Here is a 21,826-nt window from a genome sequence, read left to right on the forward strand (position 1 = left end):
GAAGGACCAATGTGGTCGTTCTGTACCCCAAATATCATGGCATGTCTAATTCCAACAAGGCGTTCCATTTCGACACCACCAAAGGAAGCAAAAGTCAAAAATATTCTTCCAGGTAAGAGGAGGCAGTTTGTCAGCAAGACGCGTAACCATTGTCCATAACCCTTGTAGGCATCCAAAATACTTTTCACAATGAAAACCTGTTACATAACACCATGGCAAGTGCCTGCTGCGTTAACGCACAACGACAAATTCTGATCATCTTCAGTTCAGTTAATGTTTTCTTAGACAGATTTGATAAAATAGAATGAATGAAACACGCACTGACCCATTCACCACGTAAAGTCAACTTTGGGAAATTCAGTTTTTCATAATACCGCCATGATATGAGAAAAAAAACTGAGTGGCATATGAACGTTTTGCGAAAATTTGGAGACTTGTTTGGCGTGTGAAGTGTTTCGCCGAGAGTCCACTGTACGCTTTCTCATCCGCAGAGAAAAAAAGAGAACGTCTCTTGTGAGTGTTTCAACTCCAACTCCTCCTTGAAAAATGAACTCTGGTTTAAATGAGATGAATTTGACTCTGGGTTGGGAATGGGGAGATAAAGGTGGGTGGGAAACAAGGACGACCGGCGCTGGGTCGTAGGCAAAAGGTAGGGTACCAGTCTATTACGCAATCGGAACGGAATTGTGTAATTAAACGTACAGAGCAGATCTCACATTGAGATACGAGTGACCTGCGCTTTCCGAAGCATATATAAGACGGAGCTGAGCGCTCTCGCGGCATTCCCCTTTATGTTGAGGATTGTGTGGCTCTAGTGGACTTCATGAATTTTACATCGATCTGCGTTTCATAATTTTACCGCTTTTTTATACTGAATAAATATTTATTTACCGAATATATGTAGAGTCGTTTTTGCTCTTCATTGGATAATAATTTTGCTTTTAGGCGGAATTGCACATTTAACAGGTAAATGGATTTCTTTCAGCCGTTATTGCTGCAGTGAGGTGATCTCAGCCTCGTTTTCCTCCAGCATAATTTTGTATAATACATAATTTTTAGTCTGGAGAAAAAGGCTTTTCATACAATCTTTTACAATTCACATCCTATTCACAGCCAAATTTGGCAAGAATTCACAGCCAAATTCTGGGGTCAACTAACCATAGTTTTCCTATTCTGTTTTTGACGTGGCGATTTTTTTTTACTATTACTGGTTCAAAATTCACTTCAAATTTATATAGCGCTTAGTGTTGTTACACGTTGCAATATCCGTCGTTTAACTGTATGGTCATTGTAAAACCACTATTTGACGGTTTTGTCTAACAGTATATAACATAAACGTTTAATAAGACAAGATAATGACATAGAAAACGATGGGCTGGTTTCCAGTAGGGCATAATAATGGTGGTACTAATGTTACAATAACGGTCGTTTTATTGTTGCTGTGTTTGTTTTACTTTTTGAAGGCGTTATGACACTCAGGAGAACTGTTTTTTTGCTGCCCATGCTGTTACTATGCACCACAGAACTACCTCGAGGTAAATACACTTTTTATAATTATCATTATTAGTTTTCCTATAATGTCCAAGATTTTTAGTATTATTTATGAATGCGCAATGTATACAGTTCAGTTTTTTGTTTCTTATAATTAGCTATGTTATTGATTTTAATTCGGTCCATTAATTTAATATAGGATTTATGCCAAAAGATTTATAGTGATTAAATAAATCACAGCTGATTTATCATATTAATGAGCTAATGTCTTTGAGATTTTTTTTCTCAATTATCTTTTTACAATTAGCATGACATTTTAGATGTATTAGTGTTGTAAGTATCTCTGAGATAAGCTGTAGCTTGTATACTCTGCTGTGGGCATCCACATAAAAGTTCTATCCACATAAAAAGGCCAGGTGGAAGATCACTCTAGCTTTGACCTGTTCGAGATCAGCCACATCACCAGAAAGACAATTGGTGCCAAGATTTTCAAGGGACATGACTGGGATTCGCCAGCATACCGCTTCATCCGCTTCGACCACATCCCCCCAGTGGGTGCACCAGTCCTCCAGCAGCTCCTAAAGCAGATCCAGAACAACGAGGGCTTTGTGTTCTCGGCCTCCCTGCGGCAGGACCGCGGCACTCGAGGTACCCTGGTGGGCCTGGAGGGGCCTGATGGGCACAGACCATTTGAAATAGTGTCCAACGGACATACCAACTCTCTGGACCTGATTTACTGGGTGGATGGTTCTCAGAATATTGTGTCCTTCGAGGACGTGGACTTGTCAGACTCGCAATGGAAGAACATCACGCTGCACGTTCATGGCGAGAGCGCTAGCCTCTATGTGGGCTGTAGCCTCATGGACAGCTTCATCCTGGATGAGCCTTTCTATGAGCACCTATGGGTTGAGGGCGGATGCATGTATGTGGCCAAAGGATCTCTCAGGGAGAACCACTTCAGGGTAAGACACTTCTGTCTCCTTTAGCACCCAACTATCTAAGTATTAAGCTCTAGATAGGAGGTCTACCACAAAATACACAATTAACTATTTCAGACTTTGTGCCACAGTCATAACCCTTACTCAGTTATGGTAATGGAAAGCTAAGAGAGAGCAAATATTTAGTAGCAGAGCAACTAGATCATTAATAATAGCTTGCAACAGTACTAAACCCAATGTAATCTTGCAGGGTTTGCTGCAGAATGTTCGCTTCATCTTTGATATGCCACTTGAAGACATTCTGAGAAACAAGGGTTGTGAGCTCGCCAAGCCTGGTAAGCCTGCAAAGGATGTAGTGTTATCTCTTATAGGACTAATTCCCCTAAAATTGCTAATGGGGCTGAAAATAAGTGGGGGGAGGGGAAGTTAGTATGGTTTCATTTGCATATTGCTAACTGGTCCCTACATGCTTACTTTGAGTGATGTTAGCATTTGTGGCTGAAATGCCCCATTAAAAAGCCTCTGTGATTAATCTACCAGTGGAAAAAAAGAGTGGCAGGGTCATTTGTTCCTGGACCTCATTATTTTGTATATTTTTAAATGAGTGATTTTAGTGATGAGCTTGTGCTAAGAGTAAAAACATTTGTAGTTCTCCTAGATATTCACTCAGTACATGTTGATGTTTTTTGTTTTAAGTGAGATGATATGTTTTTCACTGTATTTAGTCTTCATCTGGGCCATTTGTCAAAGTGGGTCATGAAACCTGTATTCCAGAGCTGTGGAATTTCTCCTAGAGCATTACGTTATGTTTATGAGAAAAGCTTGTGTCGGCAAATTAGCATGAATTCAACCAGCATGGACATATCATAAAGGAGATACAGATGTTTGCATTAATATTCATTGGCACTGACAACAGGGGAAAAATGGACCAAATAGTGGCAAGTTGGGAACCCTGCTACTTGCCCTTTGTACACACACAAACACACACCCATGCAGTGAGATCATATATTGGCTGGTGAGTCAGTCTTCATCCTCTGACTTTGTTCACTGTGGGCATTTTGCCTTGTGGTCCTTTGCTCGCACTCTCACACAGAGAAGGGGCCAAGACAGCCCATATGCCCAAGTAAATCAACTCGGCTGGGGCTAGCCTTCTTTCTCATCCCTAAGCCAGATGACACCTAACCTGGCTTAGGCCTCCACTCATCTGAACTAAGGGATTCTGGGCTGTGACCACACAAAGTCCTCATGTGCATATGGAGGTCTATGCCTCAGCTGTATTCAGGTATATCTGGAGGAACAGCTTTGCATGCGACATTTAAAGTAACTGGCTTTTTGTTTCCCTCCACAAAATATCAAGTGTAAACTTTTATGGAATCTTGCAAAAGTGCCTATAAACTGACCACTGGTCCAGTTTAGGAGCTCCATGTTGGACTGTGGAACAAGCACACAGTACTGCATAACAGTGTGAGTGACATAGAGAATGCAGCATATATACTTTTTGTTCTTTATTTGTCTTAAGTTTAATATGCACAATTTGGTCCTGCATACACAGCATAATAACAAGCCTTGGCTTCAAGGATGTATTTAGCAGTGCCTTTTCCAGATAAACAATCTTCCAAGAATAGCAGACTCTGTGAAGTACCTACATGCAGACATAAACATGCAGACATATACTCTCACACATACATGCACACGTACATTCTCAACAGTCAGGGGATACCTAAGAGATTTGAATGAGCCCAGCAGACTCAGAAAAAAAATGCTTATGAAGCATTGGTTTCAAAGGGATTTCTGGACGCAGCTTTGGGCCAGCCTGACTATGTGATTTACAGTCTCCTGTCTTCATTTATCTGGAGAAATTTACACGAATGACCTGAAATGTCTCAAGATACCTAATGGGCTTCTTGGCTGAATGATCATCATTCCTATGCCTTTTCGTAGTTTCAGCCCTGGGGACGTGCCCTAGGTGTCCTACCTGGAATGATCTTTCTGCATAGCTTCAGTGGCATATTTATCATGTTCAAGTTAGAGTGGACAGAGAATGATTTTAAGAGTTATCTTCCACAGTCTCAGGGTGTTTCTTTTAGGACCTTAGATGCTTTAACTGAAAAAAATTACCTGATTTTTCTGTTTGGTCCCTCATCAGAACGGTCAGAAGGGGGAGACCAGGCAATAGCCTAGCACAAGACTTTGCAGTTTTGCAGAAATGCTGTGGGTTGGATTGGGAATACCTCTAGGGGAACTTCTGGCCCACTTCTCCAGGTCTAGGGAAAAGCCGTGCAAGTTGGGTGCATGTCACACCTCAGAGAATTATGAGTCAGCCAGTGATGTATGGCACATGTCAGAGCTATATGAGGCAAAGTCTGTCAGTTTTGTATGAGATGCTGAGAATTCTCTTGTAAATATCAATGTGCTCTTTAAAACCTATATTAAATGTTGTCATTAACTTAACCAAGTGGATTAGTCGATCAGCGAACATCTGTTATTCATTTGTTATTCATTCATCTGTTCATGTGTTTGTCATTAATCTTGAAATCTCGCTCTCTCTTCCTCTCTCTGTCTCAGAGGAAGTGAACATACTTAGTGAGACTGTAGAGGTCGTGGACGTCAGCCCAGCAGTTTCCACTAACTTCATTGGGCAAAAGGTGGAGAAGGCACTGTCAGATACGTGCGAGCGCTCCTGTGACGAGATCAGTTCCATGTTTCAGGAACTCAAGGGCCTTCGCATAGTGGTGGGCAACCTCATCGATGGCCTGCAGAAAGTGGTAAGCCACAGGCTTTAACATGTCACCTGAGCCTGGAGAACCTGTCCCACTGCTCTTTTAGTTCCATTAGCCACTGCATCATCCTTGGGCCATGCATGTTAATGAGAAGGAATGAGAAGTGAAAATGTGCATGAAAATGTGGCCAAGAGAGCAATAACACTTCAGCGAGTTAAGAAAACATGGTGGAAGGTAGTTTCTATAAAGCTGGACTACTGGAATACACTGCAGCAGCTTTCAGCTTTTGTGGTTCATTTTATCAGGATACAGGAAGTGTTCCCATGGTTGTGAGTGCAAGTTGGATTGTTTGGCTGTGTTTAAACTGCCCCATTTTTTCTTCCTTTGGGAGCCTCCCAGCAATGAGGGAGTCTGGGCAGGATCTCTGGGAAATTCTGCCGCTGGATGCAATCGGTCCCTGAGGCTCATGCAGTCCGAGTGGTGTGCCATTTCACAGCCTATCAGCATGGTCTCGCACACAAGCATGCATATGTGCACACACACACACACACACACACACACACACACACACACACACACACACACACACACACACACACACACACACACACACACACACACACAAGTACTTACACACACATGTGCATGGAGAGACACAGATACACTCAATTTCTATCGTATACATATACTCTCATACATAGGCATACTTTCATATACAAACATCCATAAACCTACATTAATTTTAGTTCTTGCTGTGAATAGAGTACATCAGAAGTATGTACAGCATGTCTCTGCCATTTTCCTTATTCCAATTTCTTCATTTGCTTTTTTGATCTCTTCACAATTGTAGTTGGGCTCACACAAGCATGGATAAAAAAAAAATTAGCAGCTCTATAGTATGGTAGAAATGTGTGGTTCTTCAAAATCTAACAGAAATCTATGATATTCCTAATGACTGTACCCCAGTTGTCAGTGACCAAGACAGATCTTACTGGTTTTCTTTGTATCGGCTCATCAGCTATTTTGATAGAAACTCCTGACTTGTACTTCAAGCACTGGCCACTAATGAACTAAAACTCTCTCAATTATATTCATTTTATGAAGACAGACTGTAGCCCATCTTTTGGTGTTCACAATTAGTCATCTTACCTTCATATTACTGCTCACTACACTACAGACAGATCACTGCTCACAGTTTAGTGCATATTATTTGGGTTGTTCTTAACAAACATGTTTATATGCAAAATATGCTCTTATTGAGTCTATGAAACAGGACACTAGTGGTGTGCATGTTAATATTGAACAACATGTTAGTGGCATGGTTATGGATGATGCGGTTGTTCAAGGCACAACTATGTTGCTGTTTTTTTTGTTTGTTTGTTTGCTTGCTTGCTTTTACGTTTGTCAATGTCAATGGTCCACCACCCAAAAATATCCCGCCAGCAATGGCATTGTGGTCAGAAACAGAAATGATGCTCAGAGCAAAACTAGCACAAATCTATAAGGCTATAGTGCTAATTGTGTACTTATGAGGTGGGGCTAATAAAGAGGTGTGTCTAAGCATCTACTAACTTTTTTTTAATAAATATCCTCAAGTAAGTCAAATATGTCTCACTGTTTTCCTCCCTGTGAGGAAGGTTGAGCTTTTGGTCTTCTGACGTGTTTAGTAGCTGCACTAGATATGAGTGTCACATACGTTACATATTCTTTTTTTGTATAAATATCATTTTGATCTTGACCTTATGTTTCTGTCCTCCTATATGTCTGTCTGTCTCCCAGACAGAGGAAAACACAGTAATGAAGCAAGCTCTGGGAAATATGAAGAACGTCAAAGATAAGCATATGTGCTGGCAAGATGGCCGCCTGTTTGAGGACCAGGAGGACTGGGTGGTAGATAGCTGCACCAAGTGCACCTGTCAGGTATTAGGCATGAAGAAAGGGGACAGGGAGAGACAGTGTTGCATTTTAGGTCTTTTGTTCCCCTTCAATAAGAAATCCCTCTTTTGTTTCATAGGAGTCGAAGATCGTGTGTCATCAGATTACTTGTCCCCCTGTAGCCTGTGCTAGTCCCATTTTCTTGGATGGAGAGTGCTGTCCTATGTGCCTGCGTGAGTACTAACATCATACCATCAGCACAGAACACTAGAGAACTCAGGTCAGAATTGATTTCCAGTTGGGTTCAATTATTATAAGACTATAAGTTTGCACTTAATGTTTAAGAGTATGTATTAGGAATCAATGCCTTTTTAGTGTATTCCAAAACAGATAGGTGTTATTAGCCACCATGCAACGATGTACAAGCACACACTGAAATATACCTTGGACACTTACACCCTTAGCTAACAGGTTGTGTAACTCAGTATGTTTACCAAGTTTAATGATACATCTTATTTTACAGCCTGATGTATTCAAAAGGCCAACCATCTGTTGTTATTGCTGAGCATTAAATATCAATGCTCTATGCTTCCACCCTGTGAAGTGTTCACAGTGGGCTCAGAGTAATAATGTCACCTGTGACTCAGAGTCTAAACCCTGCCACAAAGAGAAGAACCACAGAGGGAGTGGCAAGTTCACAATAAATTCCTCCATTTAACTTTCGGTCACTCTAGCAATTGTGTTGCTTTGTGTGTCTGTTTAAAGCTAAGGACAGTGAGGATGGCTGGTCACCATGGTCCGAGTGGACAGAGTGCACAGTCACGTGTGGCACTGGCACACAGCAGAGGGGCCGGTCATGTGATGCCACCAGCAACCCCTGCAGTGGACCGTCTATCCAGACACGCAGGTGCAGTCTGGCGAAGTGTGACAGCAGAGGTGAGAGAGACCATGTGTGTTTCCATGGTCCTCCATTACACAGCCAACACTAGAGCTTTCTGTCTTTGTCAGCACCACACATACAGCAACTGCATATTGTCCTTGGTTTCTAGGTGTGACCAAGTTACATTAATAATAGTTGTAAATACAGCATTGAGGCTGTCATGCGCAGATGTTTGGATAAAAAAGAACAGTTTGGGACTAATACAGAGAGAGATATACTGTAACAAAACCATATTTAAACCACCTTTCGGCTTGTTTTTTCCCTCTCTTGTCAACCTGAAAAATGTAAATGTAAAACTCTAACTGAATGCTTCTGAAGTACTTAATTTCTGCTGTTTAGAGTATACAAAATTGACATGTCAATATTATTTTCAAATGACCCTTTAGTTCAGTTACACTTAGAGAGTTCATGTCTCCAACTTTGTGTATGCTTCAAATTTACTAGGCCACTTTTTCTGCTGGAGTTGGTCTTGATTTATCAAGCTGAGGGCAATAGTATGAGGAACTGAAATAAACCTTTATCACGCAACACTAGTAAGAGGTTGATGGACACCATATGTCTGTGGTCTATGAAGGCAAGATGGCATTCTGCACACTGACAATGATTTATGAAATGTCCTTCAGTATTAAAGAATATTACCATGCAGCAGCTATTTGGCATTTTTTGTCATCCTAAGAAAATGACTAAAGCCTTTTTATAATAATAAAGAATGCATAAAAACCTTAGAAAGAATACCCAGAAAGAGAGTGTGTGAATTTGTATTCTAAAGTGCCTGACTCATTGGATATAACAGAAAGGCCTCCGTTCCATTTTCAGTTCGTCAGGATGGTGGTTGGAGTCTCTGGTCACCTTGGTCCTCCTGTTCGGTGACATGTGGGGAAGGGCAGATCACCAGAATTCGCCACTGTAACTCCCCCGTTCCCCAGCTTGGGGGGAAGGACTGCAAGGGAAGTGGGAGAGAGACCCAGCGCTGTGAAGCCAAGCCCTGCCCAAGTGAGCTGCAACAGGCAGACTTCCTCAACCAACACCATGTTATTTGAAATGCATCAGTGTATTTTTCATGAGTGCTGTTTCCGTGGACTTGTGCTTGCAGTTGATGGTGGATGGGGTCCATGGTCGCCCTGGGCGATATGCTCTGCCACCTGCGGCGGTGGGGTGCGGGGACGCACCCGCGTCTGTAACAGCCCACGGCCTCAGCATGGAGGCAGACGGTGTCTAGGAGAGGCCAGGGACACAGAGGCGTGCAACAAGCAGGCATGCCCCGTGGGTGCGTTCTCAGAAGGCCCTGTCAACCTTTCCTTAATCCTACCTTGCCTTTGTTTCCGGTCTTGAGATGCCCCGAAGTGACCTCCCCATCTGGACTGTTTCTCCTCAAACAATCATACAAGCAATGGTTTTCCCTAGATAAGTGCTCATTATCTCTGTTGACATGGATTGGAACAGCCAGCCAGAAATATTTGAAAGCATTGTCCCTTAAGTGAACTTGTGCGTTGCTGCTTACAGTTAAATTTATAAAGCAAATTTTAAGGAGCTTGGGTTTCTCTCTCTCTCTCAATTCTCACTTTTTCTCTCATTCACTCAGATGGCTGTCTATCCAATCCCTGCTTTGGAGGGGTGGACTGCAACAGTGCGCCTGATGGCTCGTGGGAATGTGGTCCCTGCCCTGTGGGTTTCCGCGGGAATGGAAAATTTTGTGAGGATGTCAATGAGGTAAGGGAGGATGCTAGAAAGAATATGTTAGGGCAATCAGCATGGCATGAAAAGCCTGTACTGTCCCATGGCTCCATCATATCCGTGCACACAGTCTACATAACCAGCCTACATAATGACGCCATTAAAAAACACTGAGCATCACCAAACCAGATAGAAGAGTGTGTCCAGTGTGGCACTGATTTAAGTGACTATACACCAAATTTGGTCAAAGTGGGGTGCAATTGCTGATGTAGATGTAGCTTATAAAAAATTTCCCAATGTTGTTGTGTTTTAGTGCAGAATGTTGTAATTTCACTGCTGTAATGATGTGCTTCTTTTCTAGTGTGACTTGGTGCCTGATTTGTGCTTCAAAGTCAGTGGGATCCAGCGCTGCACAAACACAGACCCAGGATTTCATTGCCTTCCATGTCCTCCCCGTTACAAAGGCAACCAGCCCTTTGGAATGGGTGTAGAAGCTGCCAAAGATAATAAACAGGTTAGCCTAGGACAATTAGCACCAGTGATTACAAAAATACAGGTTCAATAATCACATGGCATAGGAGACAGTACCTGTTACTAATAAATTCTTTATCATGTCAAAGAATAATATTACACTGAAATAATATGCTGTTGCAAATGAGATGGTTTCATGAAATCCAAAATTTTAGTCATGATTAGGTCGCAAGACAATCTTTAAATCTAAGCAGCATTTGTGATGCTTCTGTTGGAATTGATTCTATAAGAAAGGGATCTAAGGAAAAAAAAAAGATCATGTGATCAGCTCAAGGCCTTGGCACGTCATTCTGTTTATGTATGCAATAGTGAGAGTGTGGAGTTCTTTGTGTTTTGCATTATGTGTTAGTATGTGTGGCAGATCCATGTGAATATGACATTCCTTCACTATGAATCCCAGACACAGAGAAACAATCCAGACCTTGTATCTCACTCTCTCACATTCCACCCCTCCCCCGCAGTCTCCTTACTGACAACTATGGTGGAGACAGTTTACATATTTTGTTATTGTGCTTAAGTATAGATCAATCTGTCTAGAATAAAGAGGTTTTACAGAATAAATTTACTTTAACTAAAGTAAAACAGTCAATGGCAAAAAGACAAACAGACATTTACAAACAAACATTTAACAGTTTATAGGTGTGTTGGATAGTTGACCCTTTCTCCACTTGGACCAAGTTAATCCTGTCTAATTGTGTTTTATTGGCTGATGAGTTTTATTGGCTGATGAGGAGGAAATTCATGGCTGCTTTTAAATAATGACTGAAGCAGCTTGACGTCAGCTATCCAACACAAACAGTGACTCAGTGAGAATGTTCAGGGGATTATCCATTAAATGCTTTTTATTAATTTAGAACCAGGGAGCCAAAGGCCAGTGAAGGTCATAGCATGACATAAAACCATAGTCAACAGATCAGTGTTGAAGATTCTGTTCATCAAAACTCCTATTTCCTAGTCAGTCTGTTAACATCTAGGTTACTTACTGCCATTGTGGGATGATGAGAGTAGAAAAGTTATGTCAAAGGTAAAATGAATTTGGTTCTTCAATTTCTGGCCTACAGGTTTGTGAACCAGAGAATCCTTGCAAGGACAGGACACATAACTGCCACAGGTTCTCTGAGTGTATCTACCTTGGCCACTTCAGTGACCCCATGTATAAATGTGAGTGTAAGATTGGTTATGCTGGAGATGGCTTCATCTGTGGAGAAGACTCTGACCTGGATGGCTGGCCCAACCACAATTTGGTGTGTAGGACCAATGCCACCTATCACTGCAAGAAGGTACTTTGACACCATGTGGATGAGTTCCCAGACCCATGGGAGATTTTGAAGAGATTTCACCAAAAAAATTGTTGTGATTGTTGCCAGAAAAAAAGATCTGCTCTCTTTGGTCATCTAGGACAACTGCCCCAACCTTCCCAACTCTGGTCAGGAGGACTTTGACAAGGATGGCCAAGGAGATGCCTGTGATAAGGATGATGACAATGATGGAATCATAGATGAGAGAGTAAATGTCCCCAAACTTTTGTCAACCACTCTGTGAAGTAGTTATTTTACTGATCAGGTTTAGAAAGGTTCTATAGAAGATGGATTTTTAAGAGCTGAATGCTAAATACACATTTTATTCCATGTTAATACATTACTGTAATAAGTTTCCTTTACTTCCTTTATATATCACTTAATCTCCCAACTCACAAGATCTGAATTTACTTTCAATTCATGAATTTGTATTTCTTGCTTTTTCCACAGGACAACTGCGACCTGCTGTATAACCCCAGGCAGTTTGATTATGACAAGGATGATGTGGGTGATCGCTGTGATAACTGTCCATACGAGCATAATCCAGCTCAGATTGACACTGACAACAACGGGGAGGGAGATGCCTGTGCAGTGGACATCGATGGGGATGGTATGGGATGAAAGTGTCGTAAAAATCCTGATGCAAACCAACCTATTTTGTATATATGTTGTACATATTTTGCATATTCATTAAACATTTTCCTGAGTTCTAATATTGTTTTTACATTTACATTTACAGAATTTAGCAGACAATCTTCATCATAATGACCTAATATATATATATATATATATTTATATATATATATATATATATATATATATATATATATATATATATATATATATATATATATATATATATATATATAAAATTCCTCACTCATCTTCCTCACTTGTCTTTTACCTTCAAGCCTTGGAGTTTGAGGGTCTTGCATAGAATCTTAGCTCTTCCCAGGACTGCACTCTTCTGGATGGAGATCTCAGATGTTGATCCTGGGATCTGCTGTAGCCATTTTCCCAGTTTACGGTTCTTAGCCACTAGTCATCCGATTACTACTGGAACCACTGTTGCCTTCACCTTCCACATAATTTCTAGCTCTTTTTTCAGTCCTTGGTTCTTCTCAAGCTTTTTGTGTTCCTTGTTCCTGATGTTGCTATCACTTTGAATTGCCACATCTATCACTACAGCTCTCTTCTCCTGTTCATCCACCATTACTATGTCCTGTTTGTTAGCCATTACCATCTTGTCTGTTTGTATCTGGAAGTCCTACAGATCTTAGCATGGTCATTTTACACCACCTTTGGGGGTGTATCCCACTTTGACTTTGGAACTTCCAGCCCGTACTTGGCACAGATGTTTCTGTATATTATGCCAGCCACTTGATTATGGCATTCCATGTATGCTCTGCCTGCTAACATATTGCATCCCGCTGTTTTGTGCTGGATTGCATCAGGAGCATCTTTGCACCACCTGCATCAGTGGTCCTGCCTGGTCTGGTACATCCCAGCCTCTATTGATCTCATATTCAGAGCTTATTCCTTTGCTACCATGATTAGTGCCTCTGTAGTGTCTTTCAACCCAGCCTTTTCCAGCTATTTCCGCTATTTGTCAGTGGTAAATACAGCACAGGGGTTTATCCCCCACTTTATCCTGCCTTAAAGTGACAAGGGATCATAAATACTTTGCAAAATTTACTGGAGACTTAGGTTATAATATGTCTATAAACTAGGAATTTGTTAATCTAGCAGTTTATAGTAAGTGAATATAACTCAGTCATCTAAGGCAGGCTGATTCTATGGCATATTCTAATGACGTAAAATCTTATTGGTTTCAGGGGTCCTGAACGAAAATGATAACTGCCCATATGTGTACAACAGTGACCAGAAGGACACAGATATGGATGGAGTTGGAGACCAATGTGATAACTGCCCTTTGCTTCATAACCCAGATCAGGTCCAAGATGTGTTAGCTCGTGAATGCTACACACAAAGATACAAATACAAAAATTATACATACATGTATTTACATGCATTATTACATTTTTTTTCACAGATCTCATCTGTTTATTTAGCATGCTTTTTAACATAAAGTGAAATCTGAGCAATTTAGGTGATATTTTTGTTAATGCTGAACAGGCTGACACAGACAATGACCTTGTTGGAGATCACTGTGACAACAATCATGACATTGATGAAGACGGCCATCAGAACAACCTCGACAACTGCCCTTACATTCCTAATGCCAACCAGGCAGATCATGATCATGATGGGAAAGGAGATGCTTGTGATTCAGATGATGACAATGATGGAATTCCTGATGACAAAGACAACTGCAGACTGGTATCCAACAAAGACCAGGAGGACTCAGATGGTGGGTGAGAGTGTTTCTGTGGCTTTGGTTATATGTATATATAGCTTTAATGTTTTTATTACAGTAACTACAGGTATACTTCACATTCTTATGTTCCTAATACCATATATAATAAAAGCCCAATAATAATTATATAGTTTAATACTAAGTGGCCACTAACAGCTTTCATTTTGAGTAAGGTGGGCTTTTCATTCAAAACAATTATATCCAAAAGAAATTAAAGAACAAATTCATGAGCTCAGCTGTAGATAGGTGAATAGCTGGCCTGAACTGGGTAAATATTGATTATTATTTACACAGTAAAAACATTTAAACATATTCAAAGGGGCATCATCAGGTATGGGCCTGCAGGGGTTAATCCCCAAATGTTTGAATGTTATTTTCCATCTCAGGTTTATTAAACGTTATGCTGCAGGGATGAGCCCAGAATCATTACATGCCCAGCCAATGCCACTGGAATCTTCTTTCCTCCTTCTCTCCCACACTTGCAGGAACATGTCTTAGGAAGTATGATAGCCAGTAGTGATAACAGTGATGCATGAGTGCTGAAATTGGACAGTCTACTATGGATAGTTACTTGCCGTCTTCCAGGGCTCCTCCTCACCTGCATCTTGTACCTGTCACAGGGCTAAATACAAAATACAAAATTTGTTCTTTTTTTTTTTTCATTAAACTATGACACACACATTCAAATAGCAACACAGAGACACATTTTCAATTTTACAGCCACATTCAGATGAGGTTAACAAGTTAGTGGAGGCTGAGGCTGATGTCATTGTCACGCGAGTGCATGACTAGCCCCCAATCGGCTTGTTTCAGAGTGAGGTAATAATGCTCCTAATTATCCCACAGCGCCCAATTTCACCTGGTGTTCATTTGGTTGGCTGTAACTGCAAACAGCTTGCAGGGTTTGCCAGAGGCTCACTCACTCCTCTTCATACCTCATCAGTCTGTTTATTTGATAGTCAAGTCAAACCCTTGAGCAATAACAAAGTTGTGAAAGAAAAGAATCTACTTTTTCACTCAAAGGTCTGTGCAGAAATGTCTGCCTTATTCTTCACCACTCCCATCTCATAATTTAGGACTGGATTTAATAGACTTCACATTGTGAGATGGTTACATATATTGACGGAGGTTGTCACAGCATGCTTATATGACTGAGATTACTTGATGTCCTTGGCAACCATCAAGTGGGTTGTTAAGTAAAATTCAATATTTTAGTGAAATTACTTTTTGCATCTTTCTGATTATAGTCTATTTATTTGCTTTTGTCTAGAATGCTGACAATTATATTATCTATTGGTAATTGCCATAAGTATAGTCTGTAGATTGATAATTTTCTTTTAAATAATTTATAATTGATTGCACCTTTAACTTCCTGCTGTTGACTTTAAATGTCAAACTCCGGAATTATTACTGCTTTGGAAACTGGAAATAATTTTTTAGCTCATTACATTGTCCAAGAACTTTTGGTTTGGCATTAAAAAAGATGTTGTAAATTTTGCAGATGTCCTCAGAATGTTTAAGAATAATAACAGTGATTTGTGACATAATGCAACTCTTTATTCTCAGGCGATGGTCGAGGTGATATCTGCAAGGATGACTTTGACAATGACAGCATCCCAGACATATTGGATGTATGCCCGGAAAACAATGCTATTAGTATAACAGATTTCAGGAAGTTCCAGATGGTGCATTTGGATCCCAAAGGGACCACACAAATTGATCCCAATTGGGTAGTCAGGCATCAGGGCAAGGAGTTGGTTCAGACTGCCAACTCTGACCCAGGCATTGCAGTGGGTGAGTCTGAATGCCTTCGAATACCCTCTTTAAGAATGCACCTAACTAGTCAGCTTATTTTGGTATTGCTAACTTGTGCGGTTTCTTCCCTAGGATATGACGAGTTCAGTGCTGTCGACTTCAGTGGCACATTCTATGTAAATACTGACAGAGATGACGACTATGCTGGATTTGTGTTTGGCTACCAGTCAAGTTCCCGCTTCTATGTGGTGATGTGGAAACAGATCACGCAAACATATTGGGAGGAGAAGCCTTCAAAGGCCTTTGGCATTTCAGGAGTCTCCCTCAAAGTGGTCAATTCCACTACAGGCACTGGAGAGAGCCTGCGCAATGCTCTCTGGCACACTGGAAACACATCTGGTCAGGTCAGCTACACTTATTCAAACAACAGTCCCAATCCAAGTTCCCAGTTCAAATCCTGCTATCTGCTTCATTTAGTTACTGTACTGGACAATGAATGTACCTATCTTGATGCTTATAGAGCCACCATTTTTTAGTGAATTCTGACCTCATTGTTACAGGTTCATACTCTCTGGCATGACCCCAAGAATATTGGCTGGAAGGATTACACTGCCTATAGGTGGCATCTCATTCACAGACCCAAGACTGGGTTCATCAGGTAAGCAATACAACGCCAAAACAGTACATTTAGAACTACTGTAAACATATGGTAAATATATTGTATATACATTTTCTTTCAGAGTGGTAGTGTACGAGGGAAAACAGATCATGGCTGACTCTGGGCCAGTCTATGACAAGACCTTTGCAGGAGGACGATTAGGGTTGTTTGTCTTTTCACAAGAACTGGTGTTCTTCTCTGATCTTAAATATGAATGTCGAGGTGAGTAATTTACTACCTTGTGAAGGCACCTAGACAATATAATTCAAAGAACTGTGTTTAGGGTGGACCTAAATTCTAATGGGGCAAGGACACTTGGAAGTTTTTGTAAACATTTGTGAAAAAGATTAACTTTCTCTGAAGAAAGTGGACTACTTTAAATTGTCAGCTATCATGCTAACCTATTAATTCAAGCATCAAGGTCATCATGGAGTTAACATGACAAAAAATGAGAGCTATTTTACACATTCCTACCTTTTCCCTGTTCACCGTGCAGATGGTCCGGAGTTTTCCACTGTTTATGAGGTAACTGTGGCTCTAAGGTTCAGGGGGATTTGCTGCTAAACTTGATCACGCTTTTTGCCTGCAAATGATGATGTAGAACAGAAGTTCAGTATCATCATTGGGTGTATGGTTTTAAGGCATCTCAGTAGTTTTTAATGAATGATGCCTTTGGCATTCCAACACCTGGGCACATACAACATGAATGCAAAGCACTTGGCTTACCGGATGGTGTTTATTCTGTATCAGGGATTGTTGCTTTGGTTATGGCTCCAGTTATACTTTAATAATTTCAAAATAAAAGAAAATCTGGATTCTCATCTTGGCTGTTGTTGCTGTGATTCGGAATTGTCTGATTAATGAGTCCCTTTTCTTTCCAGATAACTGAGCAAGACAAGCAATGAAGCATGTAAAGGACTATAACGTAATAACACACACATTCCCTTTTCACCAACCTATAAGTGCTTTGGAAGGTTAATGAGGAAACCATTCAATTTCTAAGTATGGAACTGATGGAAGGAGGTGAACCAAAATGATCCACCTCACAGCAAAAACGATCTGAAATGGTTTATTACAGAAAATATTTGTACAACCACTTCATGTGTTTTTCAAAATTGCAAATAGTCTGAAATTAATGTTCAAGAAGCATGGCACAGGTTGCTATTTATATATAAATATATGTATTGCTTTACATCTGGCCATTTAAGATAAGCCAAAACACTTCATTTACATTTTATTTACTGAACTGTCAGCACCAAAATGCTTTACTTGCACATATTTCTATTTTATTTTTAGTCTATATTTTTATGTTTTCTGTATTGTCACTTTGTTAGTTGTTTGTTTTTTATTGGATTTTTTATTCATTTATTTTCTTGTTGTTTAATTTTTGTTTTATAACACCATTTTCTAATAAGGGTATTTTTTTTATAATCATTTTAGGGATTTTTGAAATGAAGATGTTTATATTAAGACTGTATTATAATTTCTTTTGTAAATTATTTATGTGATTTTCAGTTCAGTGGGATTATGTTTAGACTCTTACTATCAGAACTTGGGGATTGTAAATAATTATTTATTTGTTAACACTGACTAAATTGACTTTAAAAATGAGAAAATGCTTTAATAGCATCTAGCAATGATGATTCTTTTTCTTAAATATGTCAGTTTTGTGTATAAAAATTATCATTAAGTACTTGGTCAGTATGTTCACCAAAATGTGAGGTAAAATGTGAGTGTCAAGATACTATTGTTTACTATAGTATACACTACTATGCTATTAAGTGCCTTAATATCAAACAACAAAGCATCTGCTTGATTCTGTTCTTTTGTACTACTTGTTTTTTACTAGTTGTGTTCTTTTCCAAAGATGCTTTCACAGTGGGTTTTTTTATAGAAACTATGCTATGGTATATGCTGCAAGTTATATAAGCCGCACAATGTCAGTATTTTAGATTATTTAGCTTGCATCTGCTAAATAATCAGGATCCTTGCTTTTCTTCTAATTGTACTGTTTTTAAAGATGAAAATCTAAATTTGTAATAGATTTTTTCCCCAAAACCAAGGAGACAGATAGATAGACCTGGTTTAAGTATTATTAATAGAATATTACATAGATTGGTGACGTTGATTTTTAGTTTGTTAATAATTTCTTTGCCAGAGTCTATATTTTCATTGTTTGTTCCATAAATATTTATACACACAACTGTATGTAAGCCTTTTGTATGGTATGACTATAATGCACAATTAATGGAGGTTCTGTTAATATATATATATAAAAATTATACAATGGGACTTGTTCATTTGAGAAAGAATGTCAGTGCTGCATTATTTCCTTTCTGAGTGTTATATGAATGGCCAGGTCACATAAAAACCTTTCATAACTTATCTTAATGACAGAGTCTAAGCACATTAAGCACATTTCAGATCTGAACAAATGCCAAGATCTCTATACACACATTAGTCAGGTAAAATGTTTCAGCCAACTTTTACTATTTCCCATTTACAGGTAAAATATACAGGCCTAGCCAGTTTTCCTTATGTTCTGTTAAATGTAACAAATTGGATTGAGACAGCTTCTGTCCTGTCATGGGACAGAGGCATTTTGTTTATATTTCATTGTACACTCATCCAGATGTGAACGCATTAGCTTCTCAAGGCTTCTTAGTGAAATTTGTTTTCACTTTGTTTTTAAAGAGGTAATATGAAAACTTTATTTATATAATGCTTATCATTGAACATGCTGGATATGTTTTTGCTTAATTTATGCTTAATGTGATTTTAAAAAACTGGACACACAAATTATTACCAGTCCATGTCATGCATGAGGAATCCTGCACCAGTATACAGAGGGGGGAAGGGCGGAGCTGAAGGCGAGGTTGATGATTGATGAGGTTATGGGTGAGGTCCAGAACTGGAGGCATACTCGCAGGACAGACCTCTGGTTTGTAAGGCTGGAGACGGTCACTCAACAAGTGCATGGAAAATAAGAGATGAACTCTCTCAAAGTAACAAAATGGTTTTGTTTATCAAATGTTCATGGTTGGGAGACACAGCAGGTACATGAGCCCTGGTTTAGCTTCAGTAGTTAATGAGCAGTTGTTAGAACTTGGCATGTTAAACATTAATGAAAAAGCAGAGCAATTAGAATCATGATAGCCGACCTTAGTACCAACCTTACATTCATAAAACAAAAGGCATTGAATATAGTTAATAGCCTTGTTCTCCCTCTCTGTCCTCCTTTTTCTTCATCCCTCTGTTGGCCCTTAGTCTTGGTGTAGCAGTCTTATATGACCCTGGGAAGCTCCTAACAACGGCTACTTTGCTATGACAACCAGACAAATCAAGCACAGAGCAGGGCCTTGGAAAAGAAAGAAACCTACAGTTATTACAGTGTTCACTGTCAGCATTTGTAATAGCTGACACTTTTTTGTTTGTTTTAGGCTTATTTTTACAATTTTTAATGATGAATGCATAACAGAAATAAGTAAGTTTCAGAAGAAAGTAATGTAAGAATAAATAAGAAAGCAATGAAATTGTATAACATCTTCCACCACAGGCTATATATTTGCTGACTTAAATATGGAAGTAGGCATTCAAAACAGACCTGCCAGGCCTCTTGAAGACTGACTTACAACGTACAACTGAACTAGCTAAATCTTCAGAAATGTCTTTTGTCAAACTACAGGGTTATGAATTACAGCTAATCAGATCAATTCTGGACATAATGTGAGCAATCCCCAGCCATCCACACCACAAAATATACTCTGAGGTTACCATGGAGCACCAACAAACACTTAAGACAAATAAACAAAGATGATGCCCTGTTAGCCAGAGTGAAATCTTAGTTCCAACTACCAGGAAATCAAGGATGGCTACAACAGAGACTTAACAAGTGGCCTTGAGCCACTTTTCCTTTAGATTACAAAATTTAAGTAAGCAGTATCAAAATACATACAAGAGCAATCTATAACCTGAGTTCTCAGGAGAAAGGCTATATTTATGGTAGGCAAATGTTTAAAAATGTTGTATCAAACTGCAGTAATATGTGCTTATATACAGCTGACATACATATAAAATCAGCTCTGGAGTGCCAGCTGCCAGCTGAATGAGTCAGGATACCACTAGAGCACAAAGACCAGACATAAACATACACATTTTAGACAGCCTGGCCTGGATAGGATGAATACAAAACACCTTTTCAGTCACTGCTGTTCAAACCATATAAAGCATGAACAAACTATAATGTTTATGTATTGGACAATTTCACTAATGTTAGTGGTATTTGTAGATCATAGATATGTATTATTCTTTGCAAAAATTAGATACAAACAGGTCAAGATTTTCTGTCTGGGCCAGAATATTCTAAAATAAATCTTCACTTGCTCTTCTCTTGCTCTTAAGGCTCTTGAGCACCAGACACATGCCTCTCTTAAAGTGTTCTGATCTTAAAAGGCTTGCCTTGAATTACAGAGTTGTTGTTGGTGTTAGCTACATCTATGAAAATCTTTTTTACTTGCCCATAAATAACTGGAAAGTTGTTGAATGTTGAGGTATTGCTTGGCCATTAACATTTCAAAGGTTAAAAAAGCTTTTAATGTAAGTCAGGGGAATCTCATAATCTATACTTGTTTACATTTGTGTTGTGTCTAATCTAATCTAATCTAATCTAATCTAACATTCATCTCAACACCTAAGTATCAAGCCCTTCATGAGACAAGAAAACCCAAAAATGTAGAGAGCATGGTCACCTAGACAGTTATATAAGCAACCCAAAAGTCTATCTTTAAGGCCAGTGTCTTTTAGAGCAGCAATGTAAAAGTAAATGAATAAATTAATACTGTCAGCCTTCTGCAGTTCAGACCAGAAGTTGCCAGAGTTACTGTGTAAACACAATGTCACTGACTGGGTAGCATATGGCCCATATTACATACACCTGAAATAACACTGGCAGATTATGGGTGTTCAAAAGGTTGTGTGCACAGAATGTGAATCAGCTAAATGCCATAAATGAATTTATGGCAGGTGCAGTACATGTCAATAATTATTATCACACATGTAAAATGGTGTTTTCTAAATGTGCTTGCTAATTTTGTTTCTGCACTGTTTATATTGCACTGTAGGTTTTATTCCTGTGAAGATGAGTATCACTTATTATATTTAGTATAGTGTAGCTGAGAATTGAGATAATCATATTTATCAATTCAAAATTCATGTCCCTTCTAGTAATATCACATGAAGTGAACCAAGATACCACTTTCTATCATTTATGTACCTCAGATTAAATCAATATAATCAACACTGGTAGCACATATTGATCATTCCGGAAAATACAGAAACCATTCAAATACATGTTGCAGGGTTAATGCTTATCTGTTTTATTAAAGTATTATGTCAAATGTACCAGTTTCTAATGTCTGTAAATGCGATTTGTTTGTACAAATGATTGATTCAGACAACAGGCTTCGGAAATATTATCCTATATATATATATTTATTCCCCACTCGCCTTATGGGTGGTCTATTTCCTTCAAGCTGGGGTCCTCGGGGCCTGGGAGCTTGAGAGTCCTGCG

The 21,826-nt window shown here is 39.3% G+C and overlaps 1 protein-coding gene across 3 annotated transcripts; it reads left to right on the forward strand.

Annotated features, from left to right (window-relative positions):
- The first annotated feature begins 567 nt into the window (after nucleotides 1-567).
- thbs2a (thrombospondin 2a) lies at nucleotides 568-17,609 on the forward strand. Of its 3 annotated transcripts, none has more exons than XM_027014229.2 (23): nucleotides 568-649; nucleotides 1,464-1,535; nucleotides 1,903-2,453; nucleotides 2,680-2,764; nucleotides 4,995-5,194; nucleotides 6,929-7,069; nucleotides 7,164-7,257; nucleotides 7,790-7,960; nucleotides 8,781-8,957; nucleotides 9,058-9,231; nucleotides 9,547-9,674; nucleotides 10,000-10,152; nucleotides 11,231-11,449; nucleotides 11,568-11,675; nucleotides 11,918-12,077; nucleotides 13,303-13,421; nucleotides 13,604-13,838; nucleotides 15,411-15,638; nucleotides 15,732-16,003; nucleotides 16,160-16,257; nucleotides 16,340-16,479; nucleotides 16,754-16,782; nucleotides 17,139-17,609. In XM_027014229.2, exons 2-23 carry the CDS (start codon nucleotides 1,469-1,471, stop codon nucleotides 17,160-17,162), a joined length of 3,573 nt encoding a protein of 1,190 aa, XP_026870030.2. In that variant the 5' UTR covers nucleotides 568-649; nucleotides 1,464-1,468; the 3' UTR covers nucleotides 17,163-17,609. The 3 variants fall into 3 exon arrangements, with proteins under 3 accessions (XP_026870030.2, XP_026870029.2, XP_026870032.2); XM_027014228.2 differs by lacking the exon at nucleotides 568-649 and adding an exon at nucleotides 680-966; XM_027014231.2 differs by lacking the exons at nucleotides 568-649; nucleotides 16,754-16,782 and adding an exon at nucleotides 681-966.
- The last annotated feature ends 4,217 nt before the right edge of the window (nucleotides 17,610-21,826 follow it).

This window comes from Electrophorus electricus, chromosome 9 (genome assembly GCF_013358815.1).
Source record: "Electrophorus electricus isolate fEleEle1 chromosome 9, fEleEle1.pri, whole genome shotgun sequence".
Lineage (NCBI taxonomy): Eukaryota > Metazoa > Chordata > Actinopteri > Gymnotiformes > Gymnotidae > Electrophorus > Electrophorus electricus.

Excerpts from the sequence above, each read along its gene's own strand:
- thbs2a (XM_027014229.2), top strand. The coding sequence starts at position 1,469 with ATGACACTCAGGAGAACTGTTTTTTTGCTGCCCATGCTGTTACTATGC. Across the intron at positions 12,078-13,302 it reads AGTGGACATCGATGGGGATG|GGGTCCTGAACGAAAATGAT; the intron begins GTATGGGATGAA and ends TATTGGTTTCAG. Across the intron at positions 15,639-15,731 it reads TGACCCAGGCATTGCAGTGG|GATATGACGAGTTCAGTGCT; the intron begins GTGAGTCTGAAT and ends TTTCTTCCCTAG.